This window comes from Lathyrus oleraceus, chromosome 4 (genome assembly GCF_024323335.1).
Source record: "Lathyrus oleraceus cultivar Zhongwan6 chromosome 4, CAAS_Psat_ZW6_1.0, whole genome shotgun sequence".
NCBI classification, from domain to species: Eukaryota; Viridiplantae; Streptophyta; class Magnoliopsida; order Fabales; family Fabaceae; genus Lathyrus; species Lathyrus oleraceus.
The window spans coordinates 154,471,492-154,490,501 of record NC_066582.1 but is presented as its reverse complement, the minus strand read 5'-3'; the positions used below and the strand labels follow the sequence as shown (position 1 = coordinate 154,490,501).

The window sequence follows — 19,010 nt, the reverse complement described above, 5'->3', positions numbered from 1 at the left end:
TTGAACTTGAATTCAAGTGCTTTCCAGATTTCTCCTGCAAACGGATTATCCGTATAGAGGTCGTAAAGACGATCAGACAGTGTATTCAGAATATGTCCACGACATAGCAGTTCATCCTCCTTACGTTTCTTGCGTTCCTTCTTGAGTTCTTCAAAGTCATTTTCTGATGGTTCAGGAATTGGTGTTAAGTCAGGATCTAATACATAATGAACCTTCAGGGCAGTCAGTAGAAATGTCATCTTGTCTTGCCACCTGGTGTAGTTGTCTTGCCATTTGGTGTAGTTGGTTCCGCGTCGGAAGCCATTGTGTAAATACTTTTAAGACTGTTAGAAATTTCGAGAAGATTAAATGGATTCAGATTGAATCGTGAACAAAGTCACTTTCCTTAAAAGTATTTCAAGCACTCTCTTTGATGTCTTAGAGTCGGAAAGCAAGAATACCCAGGATAATTCAGCCTTTTGATCGAGTCTGCACAAGACAGGTGAAGAACTTGAATGCAAGGAAGTGTGTCTGGAATGTTTAAGAGGATGTGCGGATTTTTGAGTAAGTGCTTAAGTGCCGCCTACAAACCGCCACTAGCGCCTCTACGCCCACGCCCTCAGACCCGGTCCCAGAGCCGGAGCCGGTGTCGCCGGTGGCTACACCAGCGAGGGGTTGTTTGGATGTGACATGTGGCATAATGCTTAGGACCACCACATATGTCCATGTGGCGCCTTATCCTCTTTGCCTCCTTTGGTGAGTTTAATGTTTCAATGTCCTTATAAATGCTTTTAATGTTAGCTTCACTTTCTAAGTGAGACTATTTGCAATGCATTTATTGTCATTAACTCAAAAACCCAACTTTATCATATTGGAACATACTCATGGCAATTGTTGTTTATAATTTCCAACCGTCTACACATTCATATTTTCCTCCTACTCACCCCTACATCAGAATAGTTAATCTAATTGTCGATCTCTCCTCTTATGAATCAGTTAAAAAATTTACTGACACATTTTTCTTTATATATAGTCTAACACATCGAAATATATTAAATAAGATAAAATCGTATTATATTTAAATCTTGAAAATTTCTTAGGATGGATGATGTGTTTCCTAGATTTATTGAGTTAAACTTTATCGAAAGAAAATAAGGAAATCATAGGTCATCGTTTTGAATAATCAATATATGTAATTTATATTTTTTTTTCATTAGTTCATCCGTAATTCAATAATCTTGTGTACGGTGAAAAACTTGAAGCCACACACGCCTTCCCAAAGATAAGAATGTAATAGGTGGAAACACGTAAGCAAGAGTCACACACAACAGACTAGTTTTGATTTCTTGCACTTTTTCTACGTTTCAATCAGAGCCCACCAGTGTTGTCCCTTCAAATTTCTTGCACTTTTTCTACTTTTCAATCCCGAATCTCAGTTTCATTTCTTATAAATAAACACACACCATTTCACCTTTTCCAACATATCCTTTATCCATTTTCAAAAACAATGACTTTAACACTTCGTTCTTCAATTTCTTTCATCATTCAGAAAGAAACCAGATTCCTTAAATCATACGAGGATGTCTCTGCAACACTCACCTTTGCTAAAATTAAACCATCTTTTGATCTTAAAGCCAAGAGTTCATTGCAAGTAGCACACACCTTCAAATCGGAAGTAAACATAAATGAGAAATATGAGAAGGTGCATGCTCCATCAATTGTTCATAGTAACCATGATGATTCAAAGAGAGTGCCGGTGTTTGTGATGCTTCCACTTGACACGGTAACAATGGGAGGAAACTTGAACAAACCAAGAGCAATGAATGCTAGTTTGATGGCTTTGAAGAGTGCTGGAGTCGAAGGGGTTATGGTGGATGTTTGGTGGGGTTTGGTTGAAAAAGATGGACCTTTGAAGTATAACTGGGAAGCTTATGCTGAGCTTGTGCAAATGGTGCAAATGCATGGTTTGAAGATTCAGGTTGTTATGTCTTTTCATCAGTGTGGAGGAAATGTTGGAGATTCCTGCAGGTATGAGATCACAGTGATTGATTGTTTTATGTTACTTGTGAAAGATTTGTGATTCAGTGTCATTACTAATAATTTTCTTTTTTGTTGCAATTTTTCAGTGTTCCTTTACCTCCATGGGTGATGGAAGAGATCAGCAAGAACCCTGATATAGTTTACACGGACCGATCCGGGAGGAGAAATCCCGAGTATATATCATTGGGCTGTGATTCAGTGCCTGTACTAAGAGGAAGAACTCCCCTCCAAGTTTATGCCGACTACATGAGGAGCTTTCGTGACAGATTCGGCGATTACTTAGGCAGTGTCATCTCGGTATGTTACACGTCAACTAGAACTGCAAATTAGTCAATATAGACACTTATATAGGGTACATATACCATTGAACTTTAATAAAACTTAGCATGATTAGCATGAGATATGAAACTGATATCACAAGACCTATAACTTTGCAGGAAATACAAGTAGGGATGGGTCCATGTGGGGAGCTGAGATATCCATCATATCCAGAAAGCAATGGAACTTGGAAGTTTCCTGGAATTGGAGAATTCCAATGTTATGACAAGGTATGAAAAACAAATCCATTAATTTAGTAACAATTACTCAGATTTTCAAAATATGCTTTGGCTAAAATGGCTTGTTTGTTATGCAGTATATGAAAGCATCCTTGGCAGCAGTAGCCGAGGCTATCGGAAAGAAAGAATGGGGAAAAGGCGGTCCCCATGACTCCGGACAGTACAAACAGTTTCCTGAGGATACTGGTTTTTTCAGAAAAGATGGAACATGGAACTCTGAATATGGACAGTTCTTTCTGGGATGGTACTCCGGTAAACTGTTGGAACACGGCGAGAACATCCTTGTATCAGCCAAAGAAATATTCCAAACTTCTGGTGTGAAACTATCTGGGAAAATAGCTGGGATCCATTGGCATTACAGATCAAGGTCGCACGCAGCTGAACTAACTGCTGGATACTATAATACGCGGCATAACGATGGATATCTTCCGATTGCGAAAATGTTTGCAAACCATGATGTTGTCCTCAATTTCACCTGCATGGAAATGAAAGACAGGGAACAGCCTGATCATGCTAACTGCTCACCAGAAGGGTTAGTTCACCAAGTAAAGACGGCGGCAAGAAAGGCTAGAATAGAACTTGCAGGGGAAAATGCATTAGAGAGATATGATGCAGGTGGATACGCTCAAGTTTTGTCGACAAGTATGTCCGACTCCGGCAGCGGATTGGCTGCATTTACATACTTGAGAATGAGTAAAAAGTTGTTTGAAGGTGATAACTGGCGGCACCTAGTAGATTTTGTAAGAAACATGTCGGAAGGCGGTAGGAGACAGAGACTTCCAGATTCCGATTCACGCGGAAGTGATATTTATGTTGGGCACATCAAGAAAACTAAAGAGCACAAACAAGAGGCTGAGGCTGTTGTTGTGTGAACACATGTATTAGCATGTATGTTCAGGCGTCTTGGTGTATGTTCAGAACCATCATAAGATGTTTTTTATACGAAAAAGGAAGACAATATAGAAAAAGAGGGACAATGAGATAGTTATGATTTGTATACATAGAACAGTGGACTAGGCCATGCCAAAACCTAAGATCATGAAGATATTATTTTATTTCATGGTGCATATATAACTCTATTTATTAAGGAGAAAAACTTTATCTGCAATGTGATGTTTCCCTCACTCTGTAAGATCGGTTTAAAGAAACACATGTCAAATTGTTCAGAGAGTGGCATCTTCATTTTATTTGAACATTCTTCTTTTGTCTAAGATAAACAAAATGCGATAAGAAAATTGTGTCCCTTTGTTTTGTCTTTTTTTTTTCTTTTCAAAACAGCATGCCATGAGGAAGGTCTAAGCAGAAGAATCAGTTAATTTGTCATTTGAACCATAAGAATATAATACATAGAAACCATCACACCTACTGGTACCAATTCTTGAACCTGATATTATAACTCTACATATTCATAAAGAATTTACAATAGATGTCACACAAGATAAATCACCCATGATAAACTTCCAATGACTCTGCCACTCTGCCACAACATTTTTCATAACACCAAATTTTTGTTCCACCTCATTTCATATAGTGATGACAGGAACACTATTCCCATTAGTTTTATAGCCTTAACAACCATAAGTAATTAAAAAATATCCTTAGCACCCTCCAAAACATCTGCAACTCGGCCTGATATAAATGGTCACAACAAAAATGGCCAATTAAGCACAAAAACTTCATTAAACACAACAGAAAGCCAAAACAAAGTATACATATTAATTAACTCATTACAATTTAAATCCCTTCCATTTTCTCCTAAGTCATTTCCATGAAAGAACTTGAACACCCTCTATCCCTGATCACCAACTCAGCAGCTAACATTTTTACTTTAAAAAAGTAATCCCTTCTCACCTTCCACAACCTTTGTGTCGATGCAAACCAAACCACCTTTGCTTTGTCTATCAACTTTCTTCCTCAACCTAGTTGACCTGAGAATTGAGTAAAAATTCCCAATCCCTTATTATGAAATGCAGTGAATACACCCACCCAATCCAAAGACACATTAAATCGGCTCATGTTGAAAAACACATCACTTCCCCCAATTAACTTCGGATGGTATCTTATTTTGAAATACTCTCCAAGAAAACACAGCTACTAAGCGATTCCCAGTCATAAGAACATGCAACACCGTTTAATTTTGCTTTCAAGAGTGGTTAATAACAAAAAATCAACATTACTTACAAAATTGTTAGGGAAAAAGTACACTAGGAAATTTGAACACGTTACTGAACTAGATAAGCGAAATTATTTTTAACAAAATTGAAACCAATACAAGAAGCGACATGGTGAGTGAAGCTACTCTGGACGGTGCAATCACTTCATTGATCAAAGAGCTTCAAGGATGGGGAGGAGGAGTTGGATTACCACGACGGAGATCTTCGATTAGGTGAGAGAGTTCTTTGCGAGAGGATTCTCTGCCAAACATGAATCCATACCTAAAAGCAGAATCACGATTCAATTCAGATTAGGTTTGTCGCAAATTCTACGAACTGAGATTTGAAGAAAGGGGAGTTAGAAGTAGTTACCAGAAGGAAATGGCAGAGAAAACGCCGGCGGTGGCAACGGTTTGAACGAGGGTGATCCTCTTCTCCATTCACTCTTATTACGGAAGAATTTGCGGTTCTATCGATGTTCTCCGTCTCATCCAATACCGATGACTTAATGTTGGACTTTCAACATTGATAGGCCCAACTTATTTACGGATATGAGTTTACGGATATGAGTTCTCATTTTGAGAATTCAAAATTATTACACAATTTATTTATTATTGAGTCGGATTTTATTTTATATCAAAAGTTAATATGAAAATATAAATTAGTGTATTCGGTAGAAATATACATCCAGACATATTCTTAATCAAAATATGTGTCAGATTATTCTCTTTCTTTATTTCTTTTTTATTTTCTCAAACTTTTTCAACTCATTTTTAAATTTCTACTCTATACGTCCAATCAATCAAACAAATCAATTCTTTAAATATTTGTAAAAATTGAGCAATGTATTTGATAGGTTGTGTAATAGGTAGATTATATATGTTATTTAATTGAGAAATGTGTTTCATAGGTAGTTTAGATGATCAATACGTTTTTAAAATGTTGGATTTTCATGCATTTATCCCATTTTTGTCCATTCTGATTGACGGTTAATACAAAAATACACTTCCATATTCGTTTCGAATTTGATTTTCCAGAAATTTAGAAATGCATTTTTGTATTTGGTATGTCTGCATTGTTTTCCTTGATTTTCATTCTGTTTCATCTAGAATGAATTTTTACTAATTTGTAATTCTTGTATGGTTTAATTATAGGCATCATGACTTATAATCAAGAAAGATTGAGGCTCGACAAAGTGTTGCAGCATGCATCAGTTCGTAGAAAAAGAGTTTGACTTTTGCAACGACCGATCGGTTCTAGTTCGTTTGATGTTGAGACATCAACTTCTTGGGTTCATGCATCTCCGATTTGTCTTCCTAGAGGAGGCAGTGCCTCTTGATACCCCAGAAACCACATCAGTCCAAATTAAGACACCCCGGGTTGATTTCGTTCTTGAAGGGTTTGGAGGAGTCTTGTATGACTTATCATTGTTGCCTCTATATCTGGACCATGTTGCTAACATGTGTGGGATAAAGAGGTAAAACTCAATTGTATTCATTCTTTGAAACACATTTGTTATAATATTTGAAGTTTCGAACGATGATTTAGTTTTTTGTAGGAACGTGATTCTTTAAAATGCACCAATCATGGTCAAAAGATTATGAGGTTGCATCAGCCTCAAGAGCAGGAGCGGTGGTTTCACGATGTGAAATGACTATCTAGGTTACAATACATATGCACAATTGGTTCTTCTACTATTAACCATGGTATATTGTCAGCATTAGTTGAGAGATGGAACTCTGAGATATCGTTTGTTCATCTTTCACATGGTGATATGTTCATCACACTAAAGAAGTCTCGTGCCTAGTGCATCTTCCGATCAATGGAAGACTATTAGACCACGGCAGGATTATTAGAGATGAGGCACTGGATGATTGTGACATATATGGGAGTTGGTTCAGGGGATGCCTTAAAGGAGATAGAAGACACTCAGGGTATCATGCTAGGTGTGGATTTTTGGAGAGGTTGTATGCATAGAAGTTGATAGCGACAGAGCAGATCGATGGTGATGATGAGCAGGTTTTGCAGCATAAAGCATATGCGTTGTGCATACTTGTCGTACATGGTTGGCACATCCATATTTATGGACAAAAATGCATATTATGTGGATGTGGTTTACCTCAGATACTTAATTGGCTTTGAGCAGATTCATGAGTACAACTGGAGGGCGCTTGTTTGGTCTACTTGTACTCTAAATTAGTTGAAGGTTGTATGTGGTAGACCAAACAAATGACAGCTACATGCATGTTGTTGACAGTAATATATTGCACCATTTACTATTTATGTACCATTTTCATAACATTTATCATACGTCATTACAAATTATTCATATGTACCATTTTTCAGACATGGATCCTTCAGCACTTTTCACACATATCTGACAGGCCATATGTTGATACCTACATTGAGGATATGCCTTGTGCTTATGCATTTGTCCCAATTAGAGGGAATCAGATGATCGGGCAATTTAGAGTGTATCTTGACCGTATAGTAGCAGATGATATTCACTTCCAACTGTACCATGATCACCGTCAAACGTGTCCCTTGGATGACATAGCCTTCTATTCTGGATGGTTAGCTTGCGAGTCACATCTGATGTATCTACATCTGCCTGAGCACCTCATGCGCCAGTTCGGGTATATGTAATTTGTTCCAAGAGACCCCTCCAAATATGTTCCCCTGACTATGGTCTACAGAGTTACAGATGCCATGTATGATGATTACCTTAATCATCTAGTGTTAGATGATGCACAAAGTACCTTAGCTCTTAGCGACTGGAGTTGTGCATACGACTACGTCTAGTGGTATTTCAGACCGTCACATCTTTATATGACACCAGATGTTCCAAGAGATCCACCTAGTCTAGCTCATTAGGAGATACTGGAGAAGGAGCAAGTCAGGGTAAATCATGTCATATATGTGTTTCCTACATGTTGTCGCATCATGGATCTTCTATGAGCGTGTATAGATAAACGAGTCTTTCTGGAGGACTCTCTTTAGAGGTACATTGTATATGTCGTTCTTACTGAGACACTGAAGGTACTATGGTACAGGAGGCAACCTAGAAACTGGGGATCAAGGTCACCCATGTTTGACCATCGAACAACGAACTTAAACACCCCTTGGGGAATCTCCTTATTAGTCACATAAATAATATCAGCATCTCCGCTCTGTCTCCATAACAAGAGGATGTTGAACTCCAAATAAATATTCCAATAACATTGATGGAGAACACTGAAACTAACACCTTACTAATAGATCTGTTGATAGAAGTCAATAGACAATCAACAACGTTGGAACAACAGAGGGATCAACTCTAGGAGGTCAAGGTTATTGTGGGAGAATATGGAGATAGAGTAGTCTAGAAGGGGGGTAGAATAGATCAATCTCGTTAAACCACTTTCAAAAAAAACTTCTTACATAAGATCAGAGTTTAATAGAAATATGCAGATGGCAGGCTGAAGCAAAGCATAATGAATATTTTGGAAAGTAATTTGTTTCAATGTCTAACAAGACGTTGATCACTCAGACGAACATAACCCTGTGAGCTTTCCGACTTCCTCTCTTTCATAACTCTGAAGCTTTAAGTATTAGCATCATTATTTTGAGTTTAGCATCATACATGAGCTTTTAATCTTCTTAATAAGGCTTGAGATATCTTCATTTTTATTACCATCATTTAAGATTTGAGTGAGTAATCCACCAGTGAAGCTTGAAACGTAAGTCTTCACTTGACTGTCGTTTGACGAGAGTGTTAACTTTAAAGAGATGTCTTGAACTTCAAGAACATCTTCAAGATGATAGCTTGATTCAAAAGGATAACTTAATCAAACATCTTGAGCATCTTCAACCACTTGATCTATCTTCAACAAATAAGGACTTCACTTGATATCATTTGAAATTATGTGTTGTCATCTTAAAAATTAAATAGTTACTCAGTTGACTTGCAACTTCGCGATTCATAAACTTCACCACCTTAGATCACCTTAACAAAACCTACAAGCACATAGATCCACAATATCTTCTAGTGGAAGTGCAACATTTCTATCACCTATATGAAGGAAAATTGTGATCTAAGACGCAACGGAGATTAAAAAAAAAATCCTTTAATGATCCTTATGAATGGGCATGATCAATGATATAAATTGTTACCTCTTGTGGCGACTGAAACCTTTGATGCAGATCTAAGGAGTGATCACGAGCGTTGAATGGTGACAACGCCTCTACTCAGTCCACACTAACAGATTCCTTCAGTCTCAGTGCTAGCTGCTATGAATGAAGGTTTTGAGTGAGAGAGAGAGAGAGAGAGAGAGAGAAACGAAATTTCATCAAGTGAAATGGTTTTGCACAGGGGTTCTATTTATAGAACCACTTATGTGGGTTGCAAGCTAAAAATCTCATTTAAGTGTATGTGGCCCATATCTTATGGTATACCAAAAATCATTTAAATGTGTGGTACCTTACCACATATCGTATTCTACTTAAGTGCATTGTACCTTACGATGTTCTACAATTCACTTAATGCATTGTATCTTACGATGTTCCTTATTTACTATGTCTCTCATCATATGTCTATATACATAATAGTATTAATGCTTTAATGTTATCCCACTTCACAACAAATCTCGACTACGTATACTTTAAGAATAGTGTCCTTATGTTTAATGGGATTTTATGATTAAGTCACACTTTATACATTAAACAGACTAGTTATTCTAAGGACTTTATTAAACAAACATAATAAAGAAAAAACCTTTTATTATTAATAAATAATTTGATACAAGTACCAAAAGTATTGGCCTCTAGGGCTTACACCAACAATCTCCCACTAACACCAGAGCTAATCAGGCATACCCTTAATACCCATAGATCTAGTATGGCAATCATGTTTTTGCTGCGCAAGAGGCTTTGTCAGCGGGTCAGCAATATTGTCAAGTGTAGGTACTCTGCATATTTTCACATCTCCTCTATCTATTATCTCTCGAATGAGGTGATAACGCCTAAGTATGTGCTTGGATCATTGGTGAGATCTAGGCTTCTTAGCTTGTGCGATAGAACCATTGTTATCACAATAGAGATCAATGGGATCCACAATGCTATGAACTATGCTAAGTTCACTAATGAACTTTTTGATCCAAACAACTTCCTTTGCTGCACTTGAGGCAACAATATACTCGACCTAGGTTGTAGAATCAACAATTGTATCTTGCTTTGAACTTTTCCAGCTCACAGCGCCACCATTTAAGTAGAACACATAACCAGATTGTGATCTAAAGTCATCCTTATCTGTTTGTAAGCTAGCATCGGTGTATCCAATTACCGCAAGCTCTTCCTAACCTCCATATATCAAGAATGAGTCATTATTCATTCTCAAATACTTAAGGATATTCTTGATAACTACCCAATGAGCATCACTGGGATCAGATTGGTACCTGCTCGTTGCACTTAAAGCATATGAGACATATGGTCGAGTACATAACATGGCATACATGATAGGTCCTATTGTAGATGCATATGGAATCTTATTAATGTGATCCCTTTCTTCCTTAGTTGAAGGGGATTGTGTTTTTTATAGACACAGGCTATGTTGTATAGGTATGAATCCTTTCTTGGAATCATGCATATTAAAGCGTCTCGGCACTTTGCCTATGTACTCTGACTTAGGCTAAGCAGTTTTTATGATCTATATCTATAAATCCTGATTCCTAATATATAGGTTTCTTCACCTAGGTCTTTCATAAAAAAGAATTTCCTCAACCAAGTCTTTACTTGTTGCAGGGTAGGGACATCGTTTCCAATGAGTAATATGTCATCTACATATAATACCAAGAAGACGATCATGCTCCAACTAACCTTATTGTAGACATAAGACTCATCTTCATTCTTGACGAATCCATATTATTTTACTGTTTCATCAAAACGAAGATTCCAGCTTCTAGAAGCTTGCTTCAATCCATAGATTGATCTCTATAACTTGCATATATTTTAGGCTTCTTCTGGTATGTCAAATCCTTCAGGTTGTATCATGTACACATCCTCAAGAAGATTCCCATTAAGGAAAGCATTTTTGACATCCATCTGCCATATTTCATAATCATGACATGCAGCGATAGCAAGTAAAATTCGAACAAATTTAAGCATTGCAACTAGTGAAAAGGTTTCATCATAGTCAACCCCCATGAATTTGTTTATATCATTTTGCAACCAGTCTTACCTTATAGGTATGTACCTTACCATCCATGTCAGTCTTCTTTTTAAAGACCCACTTGCATCCTATAGGGTTAACTTCTACATGAGGCTCTACCAAGGTCCAAACCTGGTTTGTGTACATGGAATCCATTTCAAATTTTCATAGTTTCTAGCCACTTCTTTGACTCAGGACCAGTTATGGCCTCTTGGTAGGTCACGGGCTCATCTTGATCCATGAGTAATACATCACCTTGATCAATTATGAGATATCCATATCTCTCAGGTAGGTGACGTATCCTGCTTGACCTACGTTGGTCTTGTTTTACTTGAGCAGGTTACTCTTCCACAACTACTTGTGTTTCCTGCTCTAATTCCTCTATAGGTGTATCAATGCTTTATGATTCTTGAATTTATTTAGGCTCTACTTTCCTCCCACTGATTCCTTTGGAAATAAAATCTGTTTTTAGGAAAACTCCAGTTCGAGCAACAAACATTTTGCCCTCAGAAGGATTGTAGAAGTAACACCCTCTTGTTTCTTTAGGAACCTTCATTATCTTTATTTTCTTTTCACAATTTCGATTGAAGAACTAAATTAGACAGTTATATAAGTGAAATAAAATAGGTCTCGCCCTTCTTTGGGCTACCTCGAGCCCTTCTTTGGGATACTTAAAGCCCTTATTTGGGCTACCTCAAGCCCTCATTTGGGCTTCCTCAAACCCTTTTTTGTTACGACAAACCTTATCACTCTGAAACAAGTGTCGCCATAGGTTTGCAAACTCAGAGCACGGCTTTGTGTGTTGGTTTATACTTTGTGTACTAATATTATTAGGTTCTTCTATTAAAAATAAATAAAATTAAAACATAATAGAGATTTATAAAATATCAAATAATGTGCTTGTACTTATATCTTTCACACGGTTTCCACTGCCATCTTTTATTGCCATGGTTTCCACCTACCATAACGCCGCCATAAATGGTAACTTCCATTGGATTGAACTTGAGGCTCGAGTCATTTTTATCGAACCATATAGTGAGAGCCAATTATACTTTCTAAAAGTACAATATGTGACAACCCTTTGTGGTTAAGTTGAAGGAGAATGGCGATCCAAAACGAAGCGGAAATTAAAAAAATTCTCCTTTAGTGATCCTTACGAATGGGCATGATCAGTGATAGAAATGGTTGCCTCTTGTGGCAATTGAAACCTTTGATGCAGATCTAAGGAGTGATCACAAATGTTGAATGGTGACAATACCTCTACTCAATCCACATGAACGGATTCCTTCAGGCTCAATGCTAGCTGCTACGAATGAAGGCTTTGAGTGAGTGAGAGAGAGAGAGAGAAATAAAATTTCATCTAATGAAATGCTTCTGCACAAGGGTTCTATTTATAGAACCACTTGTGTGAGTTGCAAGCTAAAAAACCCACTTAAGTGTATGTGGCTCATATCTTATGGTATACCAAAAAAATCACTTAAGCGTATGGTACCTTACCATATTTCGTATATTACTTAAGTTCACTGTACCTTACGATGTTCCACAATTCACTTAAGTGCACCCTACCTTACGGTGTTCCTTATTTACTCTATCTCTCATCAATCCGTCCTTTTGTGTGTGACCTTGTAGGTTTTCGCAACATTGGCAATTATATTAAATCATGTATTTAACATAATAAATAATGAGCGGTATTTAGCAACACATCACTGCTACCCAAGGTATGAAAATGTCATGTGATCTGACAAATCCCTTTTTTGTGATAATACTTGTGTGTACAATTACCCTTTTGCCCTTATGTCTATATTGAACACAAGGCATAGACCGTGTCATCCTTGTCCAGTTCAATATTAGGCCCTTAGACATTTATCCTGTTATGCAGGATGGGCAAATCCCATCTAGGTCACTCATGTCCCTTAGCATGCTTCGTGGAGTACCCATCAACTGTCTTTATGGTCATCCAGTTACGGACAATGTTTGATTAGCAATAAATCACTTGACTCTACATCTAGGGTCCATAGTGGTTTCAGGTCGAAGGGTGGTATACACGACTATCACCATGAGAATAACTTATGACACTTTGCATAACATTCTATATAATATTCTCATAGCGGGTCAATCTAGTATAAATATTACTCCTAATATTCATACTTATGTTTAAGACTTGATAACTCCTTATCCATAATCCATGACATGTGATCATCAGTCTATATACATAATAGTCTTAATGCTTTAATGTTATCCCACTTCACAACAAAGCTCGACTACGAATACTTTAAGAATATTGTCCTTATGTTTAATGGGATCTCATGATTAAGTCACACTTGATACATTAAACGGACTAACTATTTTAGGGACTTCATTAAACAAACATAATAAAGAAAAAAAGCATTTTATTATTAATAAATAATTCAATACAAGTACCAAAAGTATTGGCCTCTAGGGCTTACACTAACATAAGTATTGTTAGAGGTCTTTGTGATTGTTATATTGTTAGAGCTATCTCGTGCAAAGTGTAAAGAAGCTTTGTATACTGGTGTATTTTGGGTAAAATTCAATATATGTAGGGCTTTCTCATAAATAGTGGTGAAAAGCTCTATATATGTGTTATTGTGAGAGAATTGGACCCCCCCCCCTCTTAGTTCTAAGGTTGTGGTATTTATAGATCTTTTGAGTATTGGACAGGATAAGTCAAGTGCATTTCCTATACTTTTCCCATTAATTCGCTCATTGAGAAGTGGTTCCCTCACCACTAATAGGGAGGACGATTTTTCCACCTCACTTTGACTGTCTTTTTGGACTAGTGCGTCTGACACGTGTTTTCCCACTGAATTTAGAGGTAAACGTTGATTGGATTGGGTATTTTAGCCAAAGCCCAACAAGGCGACTTATCCCTTCTTTGGGCTACTTCGAGCCCTCCCTTGGGCAACCTCGAGGTAGCCTTTTTCGGGCTACCTCGAGTTATCCCTTCTTTGGGCAACTTCGAGGTAGCCCTTCTTCGGGCTACCTCGAGTTAGCCCTTCTTTGAGCTGCATCAAGCCCTTCATTAGGGGGCCTTGAGGTAGCCTTTCTTTGGGCTACCTCGAGCTCTTCTTTGCGCGACCTCGAGGTAACCTTTCTTTGGGATACATTGAGACCTTCTTTGCGCGACCTCGAGGAAATCCTTCTTTGGGATACCTGGAACCCTTATTTGGTTGTCCTTGAAGTATCCCTTCTTTAGGCTTCCTCGAGGCAGCCCTTGTTTTTGCTACTTCGAGCCCTTCTTTGGGCTCTCACCCAATGTTGAGGCAGTAAGTTTGTATCGCACAATCATGTACCCTTCTTCTTGGGGTCAATTAAAATTATATCAATAAAAGAGGATTCTCAAAGGTGACACTATTCAAGCACTATGAGGCATGCATGTGCTACATCATTATAGAGGTTAACTATTATTCGACAATACAACACATAAGGAATTTGTTTACATCTAACAATAATTAAAAGTTAGCCAAAATCGACAAACAAGCAATTTTGGGGTTAGCCAAATGTTTCCCAAACAAAGTAGGGTTATGGAAATGAAATTACAGTGAACAAGGTCGAGTAAAGTTTTTCTCATTTATTAGGATCCACGCGTTTAGCTAAAGTTAACGAATAACAAGGTAGTCCAACATGAACAATAAAGCCACGAGGATAAGATGATTATGATCCCAAATAGAAGGAGCATTCACACATTTAATGTGAAAATACTCTAATAAAATAATATTTTTGTACGTTGTGATTTAATGACTAGTAAAATAGTTTATTCTTATCGTAAATTATTAAAGACACTCGATCAATCAAATTTCTAATGACTAATATAAATTCAAGGAGGTAAATTCTTTGATATGCATTAGTTTAAATTGAATAATGCAAATTGTTTTGAAAATTTAATTTATTTTAAAATAAAATAAAATAAAATAAAAAATTGACGTGAAATTAGTGTATATTATTTGATTAGTCGGGAGAATCTATGTTTGAAGTGCCAAATGCCACCTGCCAGCTACTAGTTCAATCAATGTTTCTCATCCGTGACCAAATAATAATGCATGCCGTTATATTTACATTATTAACCTTAAATTCTAGATGACGTTTGCACCATGCATCACCATAGTTATTCTAGATTTGCCGAATTGAAAAAGTTCAATGTTTCAACACGAAATTATTATTTGGCATTTACCACTTCATTTCAATTTTCTACAACAACCATATAGATAATCTTATATTTTAACCATTCTAGTCAAAATTGGTAAGTACTCCATGCCTCTTAAACTTGACGTCATTGGTTACGCCTCAGATTTTTTTATCATATAATTGTTAAGTACTAGTATGGCAAACAATATTCTTCAAAATCATCTCACAATTTAGACTTTTTCTTTAATGAGTTAATACCATAATAATAAGTCTCATTAAGAATTCTTTCACTTTAAATTTAAAATTAAGCTCTACTTCAAAAAATTAATAGTCACTGGTTGACAAAGTATAAATAACAGCATAATTTTGTTGAGCTAGGCCAAACATACAAGAAAGCTCAAACCGAATAAAAGTAAAATCACCCTCACTTCCAAGATTGACCAGAATGCTTCCAATTCAACTCATATTTAACTGACAAGTTCTCTGGTCCTAAAAAAAATTAAAAAATATGAAGTTCTATTGACCTTTTCGAACCAATTTTGACCGAGAAGACTCACCATTATCATGAGGAGCATTTGACATTTCTGAATATTGCAATGCTTGTTTTAACCCTTCCACTATCTGACTCATGGAAGGTCTGTCTTCTGGATTCTTCTTCAAGCAACTATCGGCCAACTTCGCTATTTTACGCGCTGCGGCATTCGGATATTGGTTCCTAAGACGCGGGTCCATTATCATGTTGAATCTGTTACTGTCTGCAGGATATTGTTTTACCCAATCTAATAGCTTTTGTTCAGCTGTCGGACGGTTCCTTTCCAATGATCTTCTTCCCGTGAGGATCTCGTAGAGTACGACTCCGAAACTCCACATGTCGCTCTGGACTTTGAGATGACCTGTTTCGATATACTCGGGCGCAGCATATCCTTGAGTCCCGACTACCTGTTAACAAAAGAATATGTGGTTCGATTCATTTGTAAACTCGTTATAAATATTAGATTTTGTTGTCTTTAGATGAACGGAAATCAAAGCAAGGTTGCTTAAGTCATGGCTCAAGGGACTAGTCAAATGGTTAAGGTATGTTTGAATAAACAACTTGATTGATTAAGTGTTTATAGCATAAGTTTATACTGTATAAGTACTTATGTATAAGTTATTTTTATAACAAAAGATAAAATAAGGTCAAATTGTTATCATATAAATTTTTTTCATAAACTATCCTGAAAAACTTATATAAAAATAACTTTCGAATATGTCATAAATCGTTTCTCTAAGTCCTCCCAAACAGTCAGAAGTATGCCAGTACATAAGCTCAAATAAGTCTATTCAAATTGGCCATAATAAATCATGAACTAACATTTTGGGGAATGGTGCATAATATAAGTTCCTACAATTTAAGCACTTTTGAATATGAGGGTGATGTGTGTTAAAAGTTTAGCATATGATGAAAACATGTCCAACATATATAAACCTACCGCAGTAGATACATGAGTTTGATCCCCTTGTGGCCCTTCCCTTGCAAGACCAAAATCTGAGAGCTTCGGGTCAAAATCCTCGTCCAATAGAACGTTCGAAGATTTGAAATCTCGGTAGATCACCTTGAAAGCATAAAAATAAAAAGATTATCAACCAAAGTAGTTACTCGTTTACACAATTTGCAATCAGAACCGTCGCAATCATTTGGATTATAAACACAAAAAACTTTGCATATTCAAGTAACATTTGTGACAATAAATTTTTAAAATCCGCGTTGTTATGAAAAGCCGTCCAACTAAGAGAGACAATGACAAGAAACACGTGAATGTTGTTAAGGAAAATGTCATGGAAACAAATTCAATCTCTTTGAGTTACCTGTATCTCCAATCCTTCATGTAGATAAGCCAATCCTTGAGCAGCACCAAGCATAATCTCTAATCTAGTTTTCCATGGAAGAACCGGTAAGGTTTTACTGAAAAGGTGGTTTTCCAAACTCCGGTTTGGCATGTACTCGTACACCAACAGCCGTTGGATTCCTCTTTCGCCATCTACAGAGCAATATCCCAAAAGCTTAACCAAATTTGGGTGATTAACAATGCTGAGAAATTGAACTTCTGCAAGCCATTCTTTATGACCCTTTTACAAGAAAACAAAACAACAGTAAGAATGCAGGTATATCAATAAAGTTCAGTATAATTATTTGGATAGTAGTTCAGCTGGCAAAGAAGTAATAACAATGCCAAATCAAGCAATACGCTAAAAGGTTTTAAAAAACGGTCCACTACCGCAAAAACCATATCAGAAGGTGTCAATACCGTTATTCACTGTTTTTACGATAAATAACAAATTGTGGTTAATTCACACGTGACGATCACGATCAGTATCGCAACGCCAGTATATAACGAAATCGCGAAAGCCTTTACACGACCGCGGCCGTTATTCAAAATCTTTCTGCTTATATATTAAGCAGAACTAAGTAAGCATTGATAAACTATCACATTGAAGTTTCTTAAGGTTATATTTCAGTTCTCAATTTAGAAATGTTCAACCAGCATCAACATGAAGATTAAAAAACTAAGGACAGTACAATCACATAACATAGCTGCACAGCAAATAACTTGTCCATTTCAAAAGGGTCAAAATTTCCATCACAAGATGACAACAATAATGGAATATATAATAAAACACTTAAAATTATTAGCCACGACAAATCAAATAAACCATAGCACATGAAAACAGTATTATCAACTTCTTCACAAGGGTCCAAATTTTTCAATAATAGCCCTTTCAATCAAAGGTCTGAGAGCAAAAGGATTGAAGAACAAACAGTTAGAAAATCAAGTATGATAAAAACAACTACATGAGCAAAAAGAGAAGAGAAATACCTGAAATCCACGCGTGTTAAGCCTTTTGATGGCAACTTGAATTGGATCACCTTGTCGATTTGGAGGCAAAATCGATCCTTTATAAACACTTCCAAAACCCCCTTCACCAATTTTCTGCATCCTGTTAAAACCATTGGTGGCTTCTCTAAGTTCTTGAAGAGTGAAAACTCTAAAACTATGTTCTTTCTCTTTGTACAAATCCTTCACACTCTTTGACGAAGACACAGAGCCGGTAGAGTTTGTTGCGCGGTTCGTCTTCTTTTTGGTTTGGTTTTGCAGTTCAGGAGCGGATTTGGATTTCTCTTTGAAGAAGAAACACTTCATTTTGTGATCATCAATGAAAAAGGTGGAAAAGAGAAAGAGAAAGAAAATTGGGAAACGGTGAATGGGAAAAGAAAGAAGTAGTTGAGGAAGATAAAGAGATAGAGACAGGAGTATGAGAACGCGTTGAGGACGTAACGTAAGTGAAGAAGAAGAAGAGAAAGAAGGAAGGAGAAGAATAAAGACCTTTCAAACCTTTGAGTTAGGACATAGAAATTGTTGTTCGTACGTGAGATTTGGAGACATACGGTCCCATAATTAGGCTATAGTGTTCGGTAATAAAACATAATTAAAGGAAAATTAAAATGGATAGATTGAATTCAAGCAGAGCTGGATGCCACCCACTAAGTTAATTTTTTTTAGAAATGTATTTTCAGATTAAAAAATAATAATTTTCACTAGATATGTCCCAATAAAGAGTAGTACTAAACTTGAAGTCAAAATGTGTCATTGACAAAGTGATAAAGTGGTTTGGAGAACAACACTATAGTTAAATTCTTCATATTAACAATAGAATACTATCTCTAATCAAATTTGAATTATTATAAACAAGAGTAACTTTTTTTTTTATTACTAATTTAATACTATTATGTCCACTATATCCTTTATTTAATTCAAAAATATTTAATAGAGGTAGGTTATAAATAATATCAATTTAGTAAATTTGACTTGCGCTTTATGTGAAATCTAGAAAATTGATCTCACTTAATTTTTATTTTTTTTATCACGGTAAAAATATGTATTTTTGTTTATTATTAAACTCATTTATTTT

General features: G+C 36.4%; 2 protein-coding genes and 1 long non-coding RNA gene across 4 annotated transcripts; 1 reads left to right on the top strand and 2 right to left on the bottom strand.

Annotated features, from left to right (window-relative positions):
- The first annotated feature begins 1,363 nt into the window (after positions 1 to 1,363).
- LOC127074266 (beta-amylase 3, chloroplastic) lies at positions 1,364 to 3,742 on the top strand. The gene is made up of 4 exons (XM_051015572.1): positions 1,364 to 2,007; positions 2,106 to 2,316; positions 2,457 to 2,567; positions 2,654 to 3,742. Exons 1-4 carry the CDS (start codon positions 1,487 to 1,489, stop codon positions 3,446 to 3,448), a joined length of 1,638 nt encoding a protein of 545 aa, XP_050871529.1. The 5' UTR covers positions 1,364 to 1,486; the 3' UTR covers positions 3,449 to 3,742.
- A 130-nt stretch (positions 3,743 to 3,872) lies between these two features.
- On the bottom strand, positions 3,873 to 5,352 carry LOC127074268 (uncharacterized). 2 transcript variants are annotated; one of them, XR_007785960.1, is made up of 3 exons: positions 5,102 to 5,305; positions 4,308 to 5,011; positions 3,873 to 4,205 (listed from the first exon to the last, which is right to left on the bottom strand). It is a non-coding gene; the product is annotated as an uncharacterized LOC127074268 (long non-coding RNA). The 2 variants fall into 2 exon arrangements; XR_007785959.1 differs by lacking the exon at positions 3,873 to 4,205 and having other exon boundaries at positions 4,231 to 5,011; positions 5,102 to 5,352.
- A 9,998-nt stretch (positions 5,353 to 15,350) lies between these two features.
- Positions 15,351 to 18,571, bottom strand: LOC127074265 (probable serine/threonine-protein kinase PBL19). Its single transcript, XM_051015571.1, has 4 exons — positions 17,918 to 18,571; positions 16,908 to 17,168; positions 16,532 to 16,654; positions 15,351 to 15,998 (listed from the first exon to the last, which is right to left on the bottom strand). Exons 1-4 carry the CDS (start codon positions 18,239 to 18,241, stop codon positions 15,576 to 15,578), a joined length of 1,131 nt encoding a protein of 376 aa, XP_050871528.1. The 5' UTR covers positions 18,242 to 18,571; the 3' UTR covers positions 15,351 to 15,575.
- Positions 18,572 to 19,010: the final 439 nt, after the last annotated feature.